General features: G+C 47.6%; 1 protein-coding gene across 1 annotated transcript; it reads right to left on the bottom strand.

Moving 5' to 3' along the window:
- Positions 1 to 4,615: 4,615 nt before the first annotated feature.
- Positions 4,616 to 10,486, bottom strand: IRX1 (iroquois homeobox 1). Its single transcript, XM_085220587.1, has 4 exons — positions 10,153 to 10,486; positions 6,815 to 7,829; positions 6,097 to 6,163; positions 4,616 to 5,716 (listed from the first exon to the last, which is right to left on the bottom strand). Exons 1-4 carry the CDS (start codon positions 10,414 to 10,416, stop codon positions 5,659 to 5,661), a joined length of 1,404 nt encoding a protein of 467 aa, XP_085076713.1. The 5' UTR covers positions 10,417 to 10,486; the 3' UTR covers positions 4,616 to 5,658.
- Between the last annotated feature and the right edge of the window lie 7,416 nt (positions 10,487 to 17,902).

Genomic DNA, 17,902 nt, shown 5'->3' with positions numbered 1-17,902 from the left:
ACGAGCTCTTGAGCCTCATCTAAGAGTGGTGTCAGGCATTGGTGGGTGTGCCGGCTGCACTCACTGACTTCTTGTTTCCAGCTGGGCAAGGCTATTGTGAACGTATTCAGCCAATGCACTCATGAAACTGGATAAATGGATTAGTGGATCAGAGACACCATCGGCATCTTCAAAAGGAAAACAGCAGCCTGCAAAAAGACTGACATTTGTGCACTAGGGCAGAGGGTGTGTGAATGCTCTGCCTCTTCCAAAGGGACAAGACAGTGATAAACTTTCCACACTGACCACCTCACTTTGTGCTACAATTGACCAACAAAATAAATGGATTGCTTCATTGTTTTTGAACCGTAGGCAGCACAGGGAAAGCGCTACTTGCACAGCAACAAAGGACAATGTATTGTGTGGGGCCAACAGCTCAAAATAAAACCTTTAATTATCAACGGGTCAGCCATAAATCTGGAATAAAAATAAATGTTACTTTTTAAACTCGCCTTTAATTCTGCAAGGAGTTTACGCTGGCTCTTTCTCTTCTCTCCGGAGACGCAAGACCAGTGTTCAGTGTGCGCCTGAGTGTGCATTTTTGCATTAGCTTGATTCCAAATTAACATGTTGGGAAACAAGTTCTGCTGTCAGAAATGAAGGATATCTGTAATGCTAGTTAAAGTAAGTAAAAACAGATAAAAGATGTGTTTTTTCTCCACTTTTTTTTTTTTTTTCTTTAACAAACACTCATGCATGTATTCTCTTCATACACAAAAGAGAAGCCAAAACTAATATTAATAATGGTGACGGGACTCGAGTAAATTAATTCCTCACAGAAGTACATTGTTTAGTTTTAAGAGCTCATATTTTCTGAGTCTTAAATTTTGAATACCTATTTCTGTGGGGTTCTCAGTCTCCTGGTACTTCTAGCGATTCCTGCCCACATGGCCAGTTTTATGGGCAGGCTATGAACAAAACTGCATGGTGGCACCACACAATTGGGAACACCAACCTCGCCAGGAGTCATTTATGTGACGTTTCACTGGCAAACATGTCACGCAGGCCATGTTTATTACATGTTCCACTGTTTTACTTGATTTGTTAGTCCCAGGTAAAATTTACTGCTGAAACATAAAACTTTGCAGCTCTAAATCTGGAATTGAGCCTCACGTGCCTCCTCGCCAGGCCCCCGTGGCAGCTCCTGGTGGGGACAGGGAATGTAGCTCGGTGTGCCCGCATCCACCTGGCATTCCGTGCAGGGACACCAGGACATACTCTGTCCATTTTGGGCCATGATAGCTTTATTCAGGGAGAACACCAGGGTGGCACAGAATCATAGAATCGTTAAGGTTGGAAAATATCTCTAAGATCACCTGATCCAATTGTCAGCCCACCCCCCCCATGCCCACTAACTATGTCCCTTAGTGCCACATCTACATGTCTTGAGCATCTTCAAAGGCAGTGATTCCACCACCTACCTGGGCAGCCTGTTCCAATGCCAATGCCTCACCACACTTGCAGAGAATAATTTTTTCCTAGTATCCAACTTGAGTGGGTATGAATGGGCCTAGCAACTCCCCTTTGATCTCAGTGTTGCAACTGGAATGGTGAGAAGGTAGGTGGTTCAAAATGTGAGATTTGAGAGTGAAATCATAGGATAGCTCCATCCCCAAAGTCTGACCAGTGACGAGGAGCACCACACAAGACTCTCAGAGGCTCATGTTCAGACAATCCCTTCTCAAAGCACTCGTTAGTTCTCTCCCTGTGATGTCTGAGTGCCTGTAGCCTTTCCAGCACGCCTCTGCCAGCTCCTTTACACCTCTCCTTTTAAGGACATTTGGGAATTAAAAAATAAAAATACCAATATATAAATATATATAGAGAACAAGACTAGAACTAGAGTCTCTCTTTAACGCCTTATTCCCCGAGCCACAACGAGGACCCGGCCTCCAGGTCCTGGTCTGGAGCGCTTCGGGGCAGCCCTGTCCCTCACCCGAGCCCGTATGAGCCCACCGAAGCCGGTCCGCCCTGTGCCCTGTGAACGAGAGGCTGTCTAACACCGGGCAACGGCACAGAGCCATTTTCTCCTCGCCACAGCCTCCCCGCCCCCTCGGCTTCGCACTCTTTGTAATAGTCTCATCCGCAAGGACGATTGAAACTTTATAGTGCATGATTCATAGAGAGGGTCTACGCTCGGAGCCGCGGTGCATATTACATTAATCAGTGTCAGGCCACTAAAACAGAGATATGAATATGAATTCTCCATATTGCAGGGGAGATAAATGTGCTTCTGAATAATTGATCGGCGCCCATGAAAAGGGGGGAAGGGGTGGGGGGAAGGGGACGGCAGGAAAACACAATGAAAGTTATCGGGCGATCTAACGCGATGAGGACTTGGCTCGGCCCGGCTCGGAGCTGCTCGGCACGGCGTGGGGCTCCGGCCGAGACCCCGTGGGCCCGGGCAGCCGCATCACGGAGCGTCTCCGCGGGAGCGCCTTGGGGTTGTCGGCAGCGGCTCCGCGTCCGCGGGGCTGCTCGAGTTTCGGAGCGAGCACGTCAAAAACTCGACGAAAGCAACAAAAGGGATGACAGGAACCGTGAACGATAACGATCTTAGGGCTTAAGCATACGCACACTGCTAATTTTCCCTTTCTCCAGGTTGCTTGGTTTTTTTTGGATTTTTTTTTTCCTAGTTAAAAATAGACTTCTTTTCAAAATAAAATCGAAAAAGAATAAGAAATGAGGCACGCATACCAAGGAGCACGTTCCCTAACTATGTCTGTGTGACAAAGCCAAATCCCCGTAAAGCTCCCGTTTGCTTTCAGCGTGTTCTGGCAACTGCTAATTGCAGAGTTTGCTGAACTCGGGATTCTATCAACTTTTCGGCGTTGTTTCCTCACAGATGCCTGTCATTCTTCTGCTAAGACGAAATGACGAATAGCAGCAAGAAAGCCAGCGCGTTTTCACTAGGGGACGGTGGAAGATTGTGCAAACGTATGAAAAATGCCTTCTGCCGCCGGTTTAAATAGCGAGAAAATGTATCCTGGCACTTGGTGCTTGTTCTAAAAGAAGTATTGCCCATCCAATTCCTATTGACTTTGTGATCAGATTCGGTCCCGTCATGGCGGGGAAAGAAGAAAAAAAAAGAAGTAGAACCGAGGACTTTCCAATTTACTCTTATCAGCCCGACGCATTCCCAATTAAGGCAAATCGTTTAGCTTAAGCTCTCCCTTTATTATTCTCCCAACCCCGTGGTATTCGCTGGTGTGCGGCTGCCAGAGTGGATCTCGATGAAAAATGGAAAATATGACCGAAAAACTACAAATTATTTTCTTGCCAAGGTGACGTCAACGATCATTCCTCGCATCTCTCACATGACGCGAGAAAGCCGGGAAACGCGGATCCCACCCCCCCCCCCGGATTCCCCTCTCGTTTCCAACCGTGCCGCAGGGCCGCCCGGGCGCACACCTGCGGAGAGGCAGAGCCGGGGGCTGCGCCGGGCCGGGGGCATCACGGCCGCCCCGCGTCGGGCGAGGGGACTCCGCCGTCCGCAGCCCACAGAGGGCGCTGCGAACCCGCCCAAAATCCGGAGCCCGGAGCTCGGCCCCGCGCGGTAACACCCGGCGCGCACCCGCACCCCCTTGCTCTGCGCCAAGTCCCTTCTTACGTTAATGTGCCGCGAAGGAATCGCCTCTCCTCGCCCCTCAAGCCAATTTTGCACCGCCGTGTTAGCTCAGCCTCACAGAGAGCCGCGGTGTGCTCTTTCGTTTCGCCCTCCGGACGGAAAGTGCCCGTCGAGGGCTCCAGAGGGGCCCGATCCCATCCACGACTCTGCGCCGGGGCTGGGGAAGGGCCCCAAGGAGGTGCGGGGCTGCTCTGCAAATAAGAGGAGAGAGAGCGCTTCGGTCACGTTCACACCAGTACCGATCTGACGCGTGGTTCGGAGTTACAGATGTGAGATCTTTTTTTCTTTTCTTTTCTTTTTCTTTTTTTTTTTTTTTTTTTTAAGAACATCTTCTTTCTTCCTTTTCCCGCTGAAAACCGCGTTATTACAGTTTGCTTAAAACTGCATTCTGTTCTTTTGTTGGCACCGTTACCACTGCAAAAGCTACCTGTGATTTAGGAAAAAGAAAATAAGTCTCGTACAGAAAGCGAAGCAGCTGATGCTGTGCTGTCAAACGGGACCTCCGCAGAACGACAGCGCTGAGTATCTCAGCCCTCTTCGTACAAATCCCTCTGCTCTATGCCCCGATCCGTGTGAAAAATGCGACAGCAGACGTTCACCCCTTTGCCAACAGATCCCGCAGTGATAGCTCACCAACACCCGTCCGTACTTGCGAGCTGGGAAGCTAAATCAAGATCAATATTCTGATCTCCGAGCCGAATTTTATTATTATATTTATTCGACAATCTCATCTTGTTTCCGACAAGCCCTGGTTTGAGGTTGGTTCGGTTTGGTTAGGGCGTCACCACATTATTTCTTAATGACTTTCCCAGCTGCTTCTTTCCATTTTCCACCATCAACAACCATCTGGTATCTTATTAGCACCTCAATGCTCATTTAGTGTTCTCATTTAGGAGGAAAAAAAAGAAGGAAACACTCAAAATATTACACATTTTAACGGACAGTCCTTGGAAGATTAATGCCTTTATAAACTGATAGATTGTTTCAGTCTCTTTTTAACCGACAGATTGGAATCTGAGAACTTTCTTCTGGAAGTGCCAGAGCTGCCACTTCTCTATGCTACGATCGTGCTTCATCTCGTGGGGAAAGATCTTTCACCGTCACATTTCCTCTGTATTTATGTAATGAGTAAATTGTTACAAATTATGTCCTAATCTATTATTTTCTGGCTTCGGTCAGAATGTGTGCTGCAGCACTAGAGCTCTTCATCCAGCATAGAAAATGGTCTGGACAGCAAAGTTATATACGTAGGGAACTGTGAGAAGCCTTCTCCTTTTCATTTTCAAGAATGCATTTTACGGCATTGGGAAATGCATTCCCTGCAGTGGAAGTAGGGTCCATTTATATCCAAAAAATGGATAGTGTGGAACACGCCTGATTCATCATAATGGTTAAAATAACTAAATTCACTACTCAGGGGTCAGCTTCGCTCTGCTTAGATTTACGTGGGTGAAAAGGGAACTCGCTGTTAGCTGTTGAGAGGATAGCTGGAGGGCTACCAACAGATGGGATTTGGCATACTGAGTTTCAGCTACCCGAAGGCAAAAAGTCTCGAGTTTTAAGAAAGCAAGTTCGAAATGTTTGACTAGATTTGTAATATATTTTCAAGAATACATACCTGAAAGAGGTCATAATTTCATTTAGTTTATTAGACAAAAATATATGATTTAGACAAGTTTTGCTGACGCGCTATTTACAGTCTGAAATCACTCTATATACAGAAATAACACAAACACATGGGAAACATTTACCAAACAAATAATCCAAGAATGGTTAGAATAACACGATCTGAAATGGTACAATGAAGGAGGGGATCCATCTACAGAATTGTTTAATCGCCTTTATGGATTTGCACCACCTTATTGCAAAAAAGAGATGGATGAGAGTCGTTTATATCGTTTCCTTTTTTTTTTTTTTTTTTTTTTTTTTTTTTTTTTTCCTGTCCTTAAGACCAGTCTCTGTAATATTTTGTTTTTCAGCAAACCATTTAATCAAGCGGAAGGGAGAGCTGTTAAAATTCTCGGTGTTCCCTCTTGCTGAGGCAAAGAGCTGTGGGGGGTGGGGGAGAGGGGGGGAGAAAAAAAAAAGACGTAATAATCTTTCAGTTAAAAAAAAAAATCCTTTCCTATAACTACCTGTCTATTGCTATAGCATCCTACTGTTAGTTAACTGCACAGAAATCTTTGTCGTTAGTGTCATTAACACAAGCTCTTTTGAGGTCTGTTAAGTTCCAGAAAAGTTACAGGCTGGTTAATGTACAATTATAATTTAGCCTAACTTTGAAAAGATTACAGCAACTTCTCTGTTGCTCTTGTTCTCTGTATGTATTATTCTGGCACTGATTAGGTGCTATAATTAGTCTTTATTATTCAAACGCTCTGTTTCGCATAAGTAACATTCCTGCAGTGAAAACAAACAAACAAACTCACTTGTCACCGACAGGCTGGAAGGGCGATTTGAGTGGCTGAGGTGGGGAATCGTTTCTTGGGACATTTTCTGGAAGGAGAAAGAAAACAAAACACACACACACAGAATAAAAATAGGAGAGCCAGTTGAGCATCAAACTAATTGACATCAGCACAGCGTGCAGAAAATCAGTACAGTGTGCAGGGTGCACCTCCCTCTGTCCCCCTTGTTCAGTCACATGTAGGTGTGTGCGTATAGCGCAGGTACACAGGTGTGCACAATTATACTTTCAATATTTAGGGATTATGTAAGCTTTTTTTTTTTTTTTGCCACATTTTGGACTATCATTGATAAGTCATGACTTGGAGATAAGAGTCTGGAAGGATACTCATCATGTGCACTGATGATCTTTAATGTCCCTTCCAACCTAAGCCCTTCTGTGATTCTAAGATTCTATGAAGGAGGGAAGGAAAGCAAAACTTAAAGAATATGTTTGGCAGCACTGTTTTGGCATTCTTAAGTTGTCTGATGGGCATACAGGATGAGAATATAATAGCCCACACAAAATGGGCTTAATGCATACCCTCTCCATGCTGCAGGAAAAACTGAATGCTAAGCTAAACCCTCTGCAATGCTGTTAAAGCAATCAGTTGCACCAGGGCTGGCTCTGACTCTGTCCTTCAAGGAGAAGTTTGTGTGTGCATGGTGGGGCAGAAGGGAGTTGGCTGCCAGGGGCATTACCTATGTGTTTGGGACTGGTCTTCTCTGAAGGCTTTTCACCGCTTAGGGCTCCCAAGGTGGCTGTTAAAACAGAAGGCTGCTGCTGGGCCTGGAGGTGGTGATTGTGGTGAGTGGCATGATGGTGATTTACTCCCAAAAACGACCTCACATTTAGCAGGGAACTCTGTGTGAGGAAAGCCCCATTTGTCCAGTTGTGAAACTTGCCAATCTGGCACGTGTAGAGTCCATGGCTGGGGAGAAAAGCGGGATGCTGGATCTGTGGCGAAGTGTGGGTGACCTGGGCAGGGGGTGGTGGTGGGGGGGAGGATTTCAGGGCACCATCGGGGCTTGTCGCAGTCTCTGCCAAAGACCAGATCTTGGGTTTGCTGTGAGATGGCATCTGTAAATTGCTCTGTCCCCCGGGGCTGATGATCCGCGTGCTGTTATCAGAGGCCTCCTTCACCATGGCCAAAGCATCTTTGGGATTCAGTCCTTCAGATCCTGATAGTGCCAAATCCTTGTCTTTTTCCAAGCGCTCCTCTTCACTGCTTTGTCTCAGGAGCTCAGGCTTCTCCTCCTCTTCCTCATTGCTCTGTTCCCCATCGTTTTCATCAATTTTATCTATGTCTATGCTCTCCAGGTCAATCTCCTCATCGTCTTCGGTCTTCTCAGGGTCCCCCTCGTTATCGCTGCCAAAAAGGTTGGCATCTTCTTGGTCCTTACTCCTGGAACCCCAGGTCACCTTGTTCTCCTTCTTGAGACGGCGGCGGGCGTTGGCGAACCAGGTGGAGACCTGGGTGAGGGTCATCTTGGTGATGATGGCCAGCATGATCTTCTCACCCTTGGTGGGGTAGGGATTCTTGCGGTGTTCGTTGAGCCAGGCCTTGAGGGTGCTGGTGCTCTCCCGGGTGGCATTTTTGGGTCGACCCGGGTCCCCGTACTGGAATTGTCCGTAGGGATAATAGCCGGGGGCGGTGTGGGCTGCGAAGGTAGCAGGGTGGACACCCGGATTATCTTTCAGCTCGTACTGGGAGCCCTGTAACACATTCAGGCAAGCGGAGAGGAAAAAGCACATCAATTATCTCGTTAGCGTCTCTCCCAGACCTGAATAGGCTGCTCCGGGAGCCGGAACGCGCTTCAGAGAGGGGCACGGAGCTTCACACTCCAATACGGCCCTCCCCACTCCGGGCTCCCTCACGTTTGGAGCAGGCAGAAGGGTTCCCGAGTGACCCCTGCTTCTTGCAGAGAAAGAAGAAGAGGGACCGAGCTGGGATCTGTCGGACAGAACGCAGATTTTCTCTTCAAACCAAAGCGAACCGAACGATGGGAAGGCACTAAATTCACATTCCACCACGACAATTTGCTGTGCACTCCAAACGACCTTAGGAAGGGAAAACAGGTAGCACAGCACAGCTAACAACTGATGCCCGCGCTCAGCGTTGGGTTTATCCGCCAAATATCCGGGGGGATATCACGCAAGCAGAGCACTCTCCTTTGGCCCCAGCTCTGCCTTTAAAAGGAGTTGGTGTGAGAGGCGGTTGGCGTGGCAATGCGCAACTTCAGCGCGGAGCCACTTCTGAGCGAGGGCTTTGCACACACAAACCTTCCCCCCAACACACCGCGATGGTGCCCCGAGAATCTGGCATGAAATATTAACTCCCAAGTTTGGGAAAGCCCTACCTCTGCAATGAAAGGCGATCTTTGCAGCGCGGAAAATGCATATGCAGAGACTTTATCTCATAAGTTTTACTTTGATGTGAGCAGAGCAAACACAAACTGTTTACAAGCGTTTAGAGACGGTGATTTATTTGCAATCAATATTCTTTTTATCATCGGTAGTAAAACACAGCAAGTCACATTATCCCATCAGGTGTTTTGGTAAATAACATTTTATCTTTCTAGCGAGCTCGTTAGGCCTCATTATGACCGCAAATTGCCGAGATATTAACTTCATATTTTAGCTCCGGATTTCCTAATGCTCGGAATTTTTAGAATCGATTTCCAAATATCGCCACCATGGTGAATTACTGTAGTAAAACACCGGGATGCCTTTGCAAGTAGGAAAGGAAACTGTTGCTGAATACCTGACACAGCCGTTTTCTTTCTCTCTTTTTTTTTTTTTTTTTTCCCTCTCCCTTTCCTATCACAATGTCACTTTCTTTTGGTTCAGAAATATACTCGCAGGGTGAATCTTACGAAATGGTGTCAGGCTTAAAAATGATCCCTTCAATAGTGGCCGCAGCGAAACTGAGCTAACTTTGTCAAACATTTATAAATGAACGTGCATTTCAAGTTCAGAGGCAAAGCGTACACACGAAGAGAAGCCCGATGTAATTTTTATAATGTGTTACAGAGCGGGCTTTCTGCACTCCCTTTATCCCTTTTGTTATTGTTGCTGAAATTATATTTTTTTTCCCCGCAATCTCTGCTGGGAATTCTTTTGAAGGAGCCACTTGTAAATCACTCGCTGCCTCTGTGTCAACTTTTCGCGCATCTCCAAAATCAAGGTTAAAAATAAAAGAAAGGGACGCGTGCTGCTAACGCTGCCTTCGTAGGAAATGTTTGCAGCACAAACTGATCTGTGTTCCGCCGCTGACCTCGTTCAGCAGCGCATCTGACTGCCGACCTACACACATATATGCACGCACGTACTGAAGCCCCTCACCAACCGTGCCTAGCATGCACCTCCACTCTTTTCCTTTTCGGAAGAGATCATAGCGGGGCACTGAGAGATGAAGTGTAGCCTCTGCTCTTCGCCGCTGAGCAATCCGCAGACACGGAGCAACGAAAACGCTTCAGCGGCGCCGGAGAGGAAAAGCTGTGAGTATAAAACATTTCACATTTTTTTTCTCCTATCATATTCTATAAGAGAAAGAAAAAAAAAAAAAAATCCGAGGGCGATCGGGGGTCATTTGCTTTAAGGTTCATGCCAGTATGCCTTTCTGCTCCGAGGCGGATAATGGAATGTGGATGCCCTCCTTCGCCGGATGCAAATTCGCCTTAATCGGCGGATGAAAAGTTGAGGGAACTGAGCGGACCGGGTTTGAGGCTTCGAGAAAACACCTTAAAATAAACGGACACCGCGGCTCCCTACTGCGGCTCCCCAACGCACTTTGGCCTTTCGGGCGGAACCTGTTCACGGCTCCGCGGGCAGAGAACGAGCAGTGGGGAAACGGAGCGCGCCGAGCCGCCAGCCCCAGCGCTATCCACCCCCTGTCCGCAGCAGAGAAGCCGAGTCGCCGGGCCGATCTCACGGGCGCGGCACGAACAAACTCGGCGGAGTTCCGCTGCCCCGTACCCCTCACGCACCCTTCGCTCCCACCCCGCTCTCAGCCCGGGGCCCGGCGGAGCGCACTCACCATCTGCGAGAAGAGGCCGAGGTCGGCGGTGTAGGGCAGGAAAGCGCTGTAGTTGGGGGCGCTGTAGGGCCCCGCGTACATGCCCAGCACCGAGGTGACAGCGGCCGAGCCGCTGCCCAGTTCGGCGCCCGTGGGCCGGCCCGAGGCGGCGGCGGCGGCGGCGGCGGCTGCGGCGGCTGCGGCCAGCACCCCGGGCCGCTCGCTGCCGTACACCGCCTGGCTGGCGCTGAGGTACTGCGGGTAGCCCAGCTGGGGGAAGGACATCTCCGGGGCGGCGGCACTGGCGGCACTGGCGTCGGCGGCAGGAGCGGCAGAAATATAGAAAAAAAAAAAAAAAAAAAAAAAAAAAAACGGAGGGGGAGGGGGGAAGGAAGGGAGGGGGGAGGAATTATACTAAAAAAAAAAAAAAAAAAAAAAAAGAGAGAGAGAGAGAGAGAGAGAGAAGAAGAAGAAGGGGGAGGAGGGAGCCTGAAACAGCCGGGGAGGGGAGCAGAACAAACCCGGGCTCCCTTGGATCTCTTTCTTTCTCTCTCTGTCTCTCTCTCTCCTTTTTTTTTTCCTTTTTTTTTTCCTTCCCCCCCACCCCCCCCTCTCTTTAATGGAGTCGAGAGGACAGGAATCAAGCCGGTAATTTTCTTTTTTCGTTCTGATTTCTTTCTGTCAGAGAGATACTGCGCTCTAGGTGTGGAGGAGTGTGGCGGGATGCAGTGGGGTGTCTGTCCTCAAATCTCGGCTCTTCTGTGCTCCTAAATCCCTTAGATGTGATCTGATCAACAATTGAGCTCCAACTGATGTGTCTGCCCTTAGGTCCTAGGCTGATCTTTCAGATACAATTTGAAGTTGATGTTTTGATTGGCATCCACTTGAGCCGCAAGCGCCGCCCCACGCCCCCCCGCGCCCCCCTCGGCGCAGCACGTGGTGCGCAGCTCAGCCCGGGCCACTTTCCTCCGTGTGTGAGTGCGTGTGTGTGTGTGCGTGTGTGTGTGTGTCCGCGCAGCTGCCGTGCCGTGTGTGTATTTAATGTTTAGCAATGGGCTCCTTTCAGAAAAGCCCCCACTGCTGTATGACAACCTGTCTACACGATTTTACAGCTGTCCAACATTGGGGTTTTGCTGTTTCGCAGCCTCAGTGTGTCCCCTTTTAACAAAAACAAGTGTGTTTCTGTTTTCTTTCTTTCTTTCTTTCTTCCTTTTTTTTTTTTTTTTTTTTTTTTTCCACCACCTTTAACATTGAGTCCCCCTTGTCGTCGTTGTTGGACTTGGGAACAAATGAGAGCGATCGTGAGAGGAAAAGGGGCTTTGCAGACGGGCGGTTTGGAACAATTTACCATCAAAAAAGAAATTACAAAAAATATATATTTAAAAAAAAAAGAAAAAAAAAGAAAGCAGCAAAGCAGATAAGTAAATAGATAAAGGGTGGCTGCCTCTAGCAATCCATCAACGCCACACAGCCCCCATAACTTTGCTGAAAGTCGAAAGGCTTCGAGCTGTACTTCACAGAAATCTTTAGTTATAAAGAGAAAAAAAACGACCCGCAGCGATGCCCCTCTAACCCTAACCCCACCTTCCCCTGCCACTCCTCTCATGTTCAGCCGACCGACCCACACTCGGCGACAACTATCAGAGGCATTGCGACAGTCCCCGGTGTCTCGCTGAGAAATAATCCCGCAAATCAACGGTAGCGCGAAAGGCTCAGAGCACCCCCAGCCCTCACCCCCGGGCGGGGGGGTCTGGAGGGCTCAGGGCTGTCCAAACTTCCAAAGCAAAGGAAGTGTTGGGCCGCGGGGGGAGGACCCAGCGGGCTGCTGCCTCCGTCGTCATTAGCGGCAGCGACCAGCGGCGGGGATGCGTTTTCCTTCTCTTCCCCCTGTCCCCGCAGCGCCGGGTGGAAGGTGCAGCGGCAGACAAAGGACCCCTCGAGGAGGGACCGAGGGACTCGGCCTCCCTGAAGGAAACGAGCTGTCATTGTGACTTGCCCCCTTGTTACACCGGCTTCCTCGACGTGGCTCGCCCCAACCGCGCTGGGGCCGGCGGCTTCGCCAATTTTCCAAGTCTTGGATGGGGAACGCGGTCGCCCCGACCCTTTTAGCCTAGAGGCGCTGCCCGGGGGAAGCCTGGCGGAACACAACGAAGGGACGAGGGGCGATTGTCCCCAGCCCGGGGGCTTAGCCGCACATCTCTTGCTCGAGGCACGGGGGAGGGGAGAGGGGTTAGCTGTAACACTGCCTGCAGGAATCCTTTCCGTCTCTGAGAGTTAGCTCAACTTCTCTTCTCCACCAGCTGGACGCAGTGAGCTTTCACCTCCGTATGCCCAACAGGAGAGAGGAACCACCCCCACACTGCTCTCCCCTGGCTCCAAAATCTCACCCTCAGAGCAGGAGAGCGACCCTCAGACAAAGCTGAGTGGGGCTTGGGAACTGCAGCGAGGTTTGGCGGCCGGCAGAGTCACGTTACAAGGGCTGCAGGTAAAGGAAGGTGGGAGAATGCACTGCCGCTGCCGAAATCTTCTTAGCGCTTTAGATCTGGGTGGAATCCAGAAAAGGTTTCCACTCAGAGGCTTAAGAAATGTGAATCACCCCCTCCCCCATCCGCTCCCATCCCGCTCAAAAGAAAAAAGAAGAAAGAAAAAAAGTATCAGTTGCTTTTCTATCAGCCCAGAATCTTTTGGGGTGAACTGTGCTATTCTTCATCTAGAAACAGAGCAAGTAAAGAAAGTGTGGAATATCTGGAGCAGTGGTTTGGTAAAGATGGAAAAAAAAAAAAAAAAAAAAAAAAAAAAAGAAGAAGAAGAAAAAAAAAAGAAAGAGGACAAAATAGGAAGGATGAAATTAAGAAAGAAAAAGGAAGGGAACCCGCCGAGAAGGGACAAGTTGCAGGGCTGGGAGGAGACCTTTGTTTCTCATTTGCAAAGTTCCCGGTGCGGGGTAAAGAGCGGGGTCCGGCGAGAGCCATTCATTACGCTGTGCTCCGTAAAGGCGAAGCCCTCAGCGCGCAGCTCCCGCTCCTGTATTGGACAGTGCCCATTTTCCTGACGGGTTATTAAGCCACTTTCTCAGAAAACCTTTCGAAGTCTTTTTAATTTTTTCCCCCTTGTGCAAGTAAGCAGGGACTAGAGTCGCTATACTAAGCTACTTAGGTTGAAAATCAGTTTAGCGAAGTCTGTAGATCCTGGGTTTATTCTCCCCCCATTCCCCTTCCCACCCCACCCCCTCCCCCCCCATACAGGACCAATAGCTGGAGCTTAATCAGAGAAGAGCACAAAGAACTAAACTGTACGGAAAACTGAAAACAACATAAGCTGCTGCCGGAAAGCATGGGGAAAACCTCTCCCTAATGCTAAACAGTCCAAAAGGTTGGTGTGATCACTCCTCTCCCCATAAATTCGCTTGAAATTTTCAAGAGATGGAATACTGCCTACGAAACGGTGATTTTAAACATAATTCGGGTTATAGATATATATGCAGCTTCTTCCTTCTAATTATCATTTTTCTCCTGAGCCCCGTGTTTTAGATGCTCCAGTGTCTCCTTAACTTTCGGCAGATCCTAAGGAAAAGGAGCGCGGTGCCAACTCATTAGCGCCGAGGAGTCCCGTAGCGAAAGAGGAACTGGGACCAGAATGGGACTCTGTCACCTTTCCGCTGGGGAGCGGACGCCCGTCTGAAAACAAGCGGGAGAGAAATAGATAGCGGCGCTGGGTGTAATGTGATTACACCTAAGGTAATCGCTTAAAATAAATTGTATACTGTTTAAAGTAAATCGACCTAAATGGCCACGCTCGTATAATTCAGAGATCATTGGGTAGATAAAGTTCTCCTTAAAGAGCCTTTCTCGAGAAGCGGTTTGCTAAGACAGTGGGCTCCTTCCAGTTTCTTAAGGCGATGCATCTGCTGCCAAGAGATTTTCTTTTTATTATGAACAAATCAGTTGAGATAGGGGTCCGATAAGAAATGCAAATCCAGACATAGGGGTCGCTGCTTGGCCGAATTTTAACCAAAGGCTGGTTCTGCAGGAACTGACTGAAGGCGATGTCTGCGGAGCTCGAACACTGACTCTACTAAAAAATGAAGTCAGTGATTTTGATCTGCTCCAGATGTCCTAAGAGTGGATATTGCAGTGCTGGGAATCCGCACCAAATATCTCAGGGCACTGATGGTAATCAGCACAACACATCAGCCAGAGGGGACTGGCAATTGTGATAACCTGCTGCAAATGTGCAGGGCTGGAGATGGCAGTGATAAACCGCTGAAAATATCTTCAAATGGAGATGACAGAGACGTTGAAAGGAGACACCTAACTATGGGGAGGATAAGATACTGAGCAGAGCACAATTTGAGAATGGAGCTCTGATATTTATTAGGCTACGCTTCAGCCGCGTAATTTCCATGCATTTTGTGCTGTATCTGCATAGGGATACACGTGCGCACGGAGCTGCGAGCAAAACGCGGCGCTCTTAATAAATCGACCCAAAAAGAAAGAGAAGCTTAAGCGCTACAGCGCCTGGTTTAGGGCTGGAGAAGAAAAAAGTTTTCCTTTAATTCTTCTTTGAAACATCCTGGCAACGAGTTCTCCTGCAAATCCTCTCTTGATTTTGAGCTCGCACCGGTAGCAGAAGAAGAGATTTCAGACGATCACTTCAGTTATTGGACAGTTTTAATTTTCTTTCCTGTGGAAAGAACGCGCAGGAGAGAATCTGCCAAAAAAATAGATTATCCGTGCGATGCTCATTTTCTCACTGTTCTTACCGCCGAGTTTCTCTGCCCTTTTCCTTGCTCTCTTTTTAATGTGTAAGTTTAAAACAACTGTACCATGTTAAGTATCAATCCTATTCATTTTAATGATACGCCTGTGCAGGAGTGAATCCATTAATTTAATATATCTCGCCTAGATTATAATTACGCCCCGACTGTCGACTATTTGGATCACTTGACTGAATTTTCATTAAGAAGAGCTCTCTATCTGATCCAGCGCGGGACCCGGTCGCGTTTGTCGGCTTTTGGGGTACGGGCAGAGCCGCTCCCCCCGCACCGCCCTCCGGGGCCGCCCGCCGCCAGGCCCCGCTCCTCCGAGCGCCCGTCCCGAGCGCGGCTCATCAGCGCTGATTTATGAGCCTTGTTAAACAGTCATTATGACTTTGCACCTTTTTCCAGCAGGGTCTGGGAAACAACCCCACTTTGTGACAACAGGGCATGTGTCAAACAATTATAGGCGGAGAGGCGATGTGTCTCCGGAGCGCCGCGTTCCCTCTCCCTCCCCTTCAAGCCCAATCCGAGGGACATTTATGTGAAAAGAGGGGGAAAAAAAAGAAAAGAAAAAAAAATCTCGCTCTCTTTTGGTAAATTTAACTCATAGCAACAGCAGCCTCCAGCCCTCTGATCGTGCAAGCGAATGGTTTGTTTTGTCCAGACAAGCACAAAGTTGCATACCTGGTGGATTCCCTAAATGGGAGCACGTAGGTATGGGTAGTGCAGGGAGGGATCGAAGTCTGAAACGTTTGACTGCAGTCGAGGTAACAGCTGATAAGGCGTTTACAAAGACGTTGTTATTCAGACAAAGAGGGCATTACAAATATTACGGGCATTTCTCTCTCTATCTGTATATTTTAGCAAACTAAGAAAAAATATTCTTTTTTTTTTTTTTCTTTTTTCCCCCTCAGTGTCTTGGCAGTGTGTTCTGATTAATCCTTTATCGGTTGCAACTCGTATTTATTTCTGATAGCAAAGGGAGCGCGGAGCTCTTCCTTAGCGCTTTTGCATATGAATTGTTCGAGCTCTGCACACGGGCCTGTATAAACAAGCCGACAAACCTATAGGATGAGTCATCAACCTCTCAGTATCTGTCTGTCCGTCCGTCTGCCCACCTATGTTTTACGGACCCGAATTTAATTAACAACACGATTTCCATTTTGTCTCCGAAATGATCAACTGCAATTACGGGAGATTTTTAAGGTTTGTAATTTGATGTCACCAGACTGTTGCTCGGGGGCAGAGGCACAATTGCTGTGCCAGCTGCAGTTGTATTTATTTGTTTTTCTGTCTTGTTCCTGTAGGGCCGCATTATGCAGGTTTTAATTAGTTTGTGTTTGTATTTCGCCCGTCCCAAATCAATGCCATCCTGGAGCAATGCGATGTAAATTCCTGCGGTACAGGTGTAGCTGCTAGCTCTGGAACACTAGGAAACTCGTGTCTTACAAATGAAAGCGGCGAATGCCATTCAGCCAAACTGTCAGCTTTAAACAGCCAAGAGGAAGGAGATCAAAGCAGAGAGCAGGAACTTCTACTCTCCAGATTAGTCTTTATGGTCTGAACGCCTAATGCTATTAAAGGGAACCAGGACATACAGCACATCGTTGGCTACAAAGTTACTTTTAATTTCGCTAAAGTCCTGCCTTCTTTTGGCCAGTGTAAGCCTTCAGAGCATTTCGAGATGCACTGTTTCCTTTGAGGCCTAGTAGCTACTCATCTGAAATTATGCAGAACTAATACCTTCAGAGACACATTTCTGTTTGTGCACGTATTTATATAACTTATCGCCTTTTGAAAGATAATTTTGATTTCCTCCTAGGTTCCACAAAGTCTTTTAATAGAACTCACAGCTATAAAACCTGAAATTCTAGTATCTCCAGACATGAAAAGTCCCTTTATGTTGTGCTTGGTGTCTCTTCTTTCTTGAAATGACCTCTGTATGGTGGTGTATAAATCTATTATTCCAGTCACTGGGGAATTCTTTTAAAGCTTTCCTTTTTTTTTTTTTCTTCTTTTTTTTTTCTTTTTCTTTCTTTCTTTCTTTTTTTTTTTTTTTTTTCCCCAGGAATAAGAGATCGTTCATCTTTAACTAGGCCACATAGAAATTATGATTCAACAGCAGTGTATATTTAATTAGAGTAATCTCACTTGAATTTAATTACCTAATGAATTATTTGTTTAAAAGGTAAAAAGCCTTGTTTGCCAAGTACAGTGCAACCCACTGATAAGAACTTCCGTTATAAGAACATTAATATTTAAAAAAAACATTCTGGTCTTTTATATTTTAACTCTTTGGTTCAGCCAGCCGACCGTGAGCCGCAGCAGGCAGGGCTCCCATCCTCTCCCCTCGGCTCCCTGCAGTGGCCCCGCTCAACCAACGCGCACCGCCCCAACGCGGCGAGAGGGGCCGGACGGGGGAGCGGCGGTGCGCGGGGGCTGAGCCGGGTGAGGTTCCGGGACAAGCGCCGTTGCGGCTCGGAAAGCGACTCCGGGGGTGCAGGAGGCTGCGGGAAGTTGCCAGAGAGCATCAGGGTGCAAAGCAGTCACCCTTTTGCTTTATTTTATTCTTTTTTTTTTTTTTTTCTCTCTTTTCCTCCTTTTCTTCTTTCTCATGAACAGCGCAGCCAATGACAACCATTTAATTATTTATAATTCTTCATCCAAGACAACCAAAAACTGACTAGCCTCGCTGCCCTTGACCTTTCTCCTTGATTCTCAAGTTTTCCAGCCACCGAACTGTTTGTTTCTAAGATACAATACGAGCAGAGGTGAGCTGCAGCACTTGTCAGAGTTGTCCAAAACCACCCCGCCACACTGGGGTTATAGTATCATAGAATCATTTAACCATTAAGGTTGGAAAAGACTACTAAGACCATCCAGTCTAACCATTATCCTCCCCAGCAAAATAAATAGATAGATAGATAGATAGATGGATAGATAGATAGATAGATAGATAGATAGATAGTAAAATGCATAAGTAAGTAAAGAATATAAATATATGTATATTTT

The sequence above is a fragment of the Meleagris gallopavo genome, chromosome 3 (assembly GCF_905368555.1).
Source record: "Meleagris gallopavo chromosome 3, MGAL_WU_HG_1.1, whole genome shotgun sequence".
Classification (NCBI taxonomy): Eukaryota; Metazoa; Chordata; class Aves; order Galliformes; family Phasianidae; genus Meleagris; species Meleagris gallopavo.
The sequence above is the reverse complement of the archived record's forward strand: the minus strand, read 5'-3'. Positions and strand labels throughout refer to the sequence as shown.

What these genes read in the sequence shown, in the direction of transcription:
- IRX1 (XM_085220587.1), bottom strand. Translation starts at nt 10,416, where the DNA reads ATGTCCTTCCCCCAGCTGGGCTACCCGCAGTACCTCAGCGCCAGCCAG. An exon ending in GACCAGTCCCAAACACATAG is followed by an intron (nt 6,164 to 6,814) that starts GTAATGCCCCTG and finishes TTCTCCTTCCAG; the next exon opens with AAAATGTCCCAAGAAACGAT. An exon ending in TTCCAGCCTGTCGGTGACAA is followed by an intron (nt 5,717 to 6,096) that starts GTGAGTTTGTTT and finishes CACCCCCCACAG; the next exon opens with CTCTTTGCCTCAGCAAGAGG.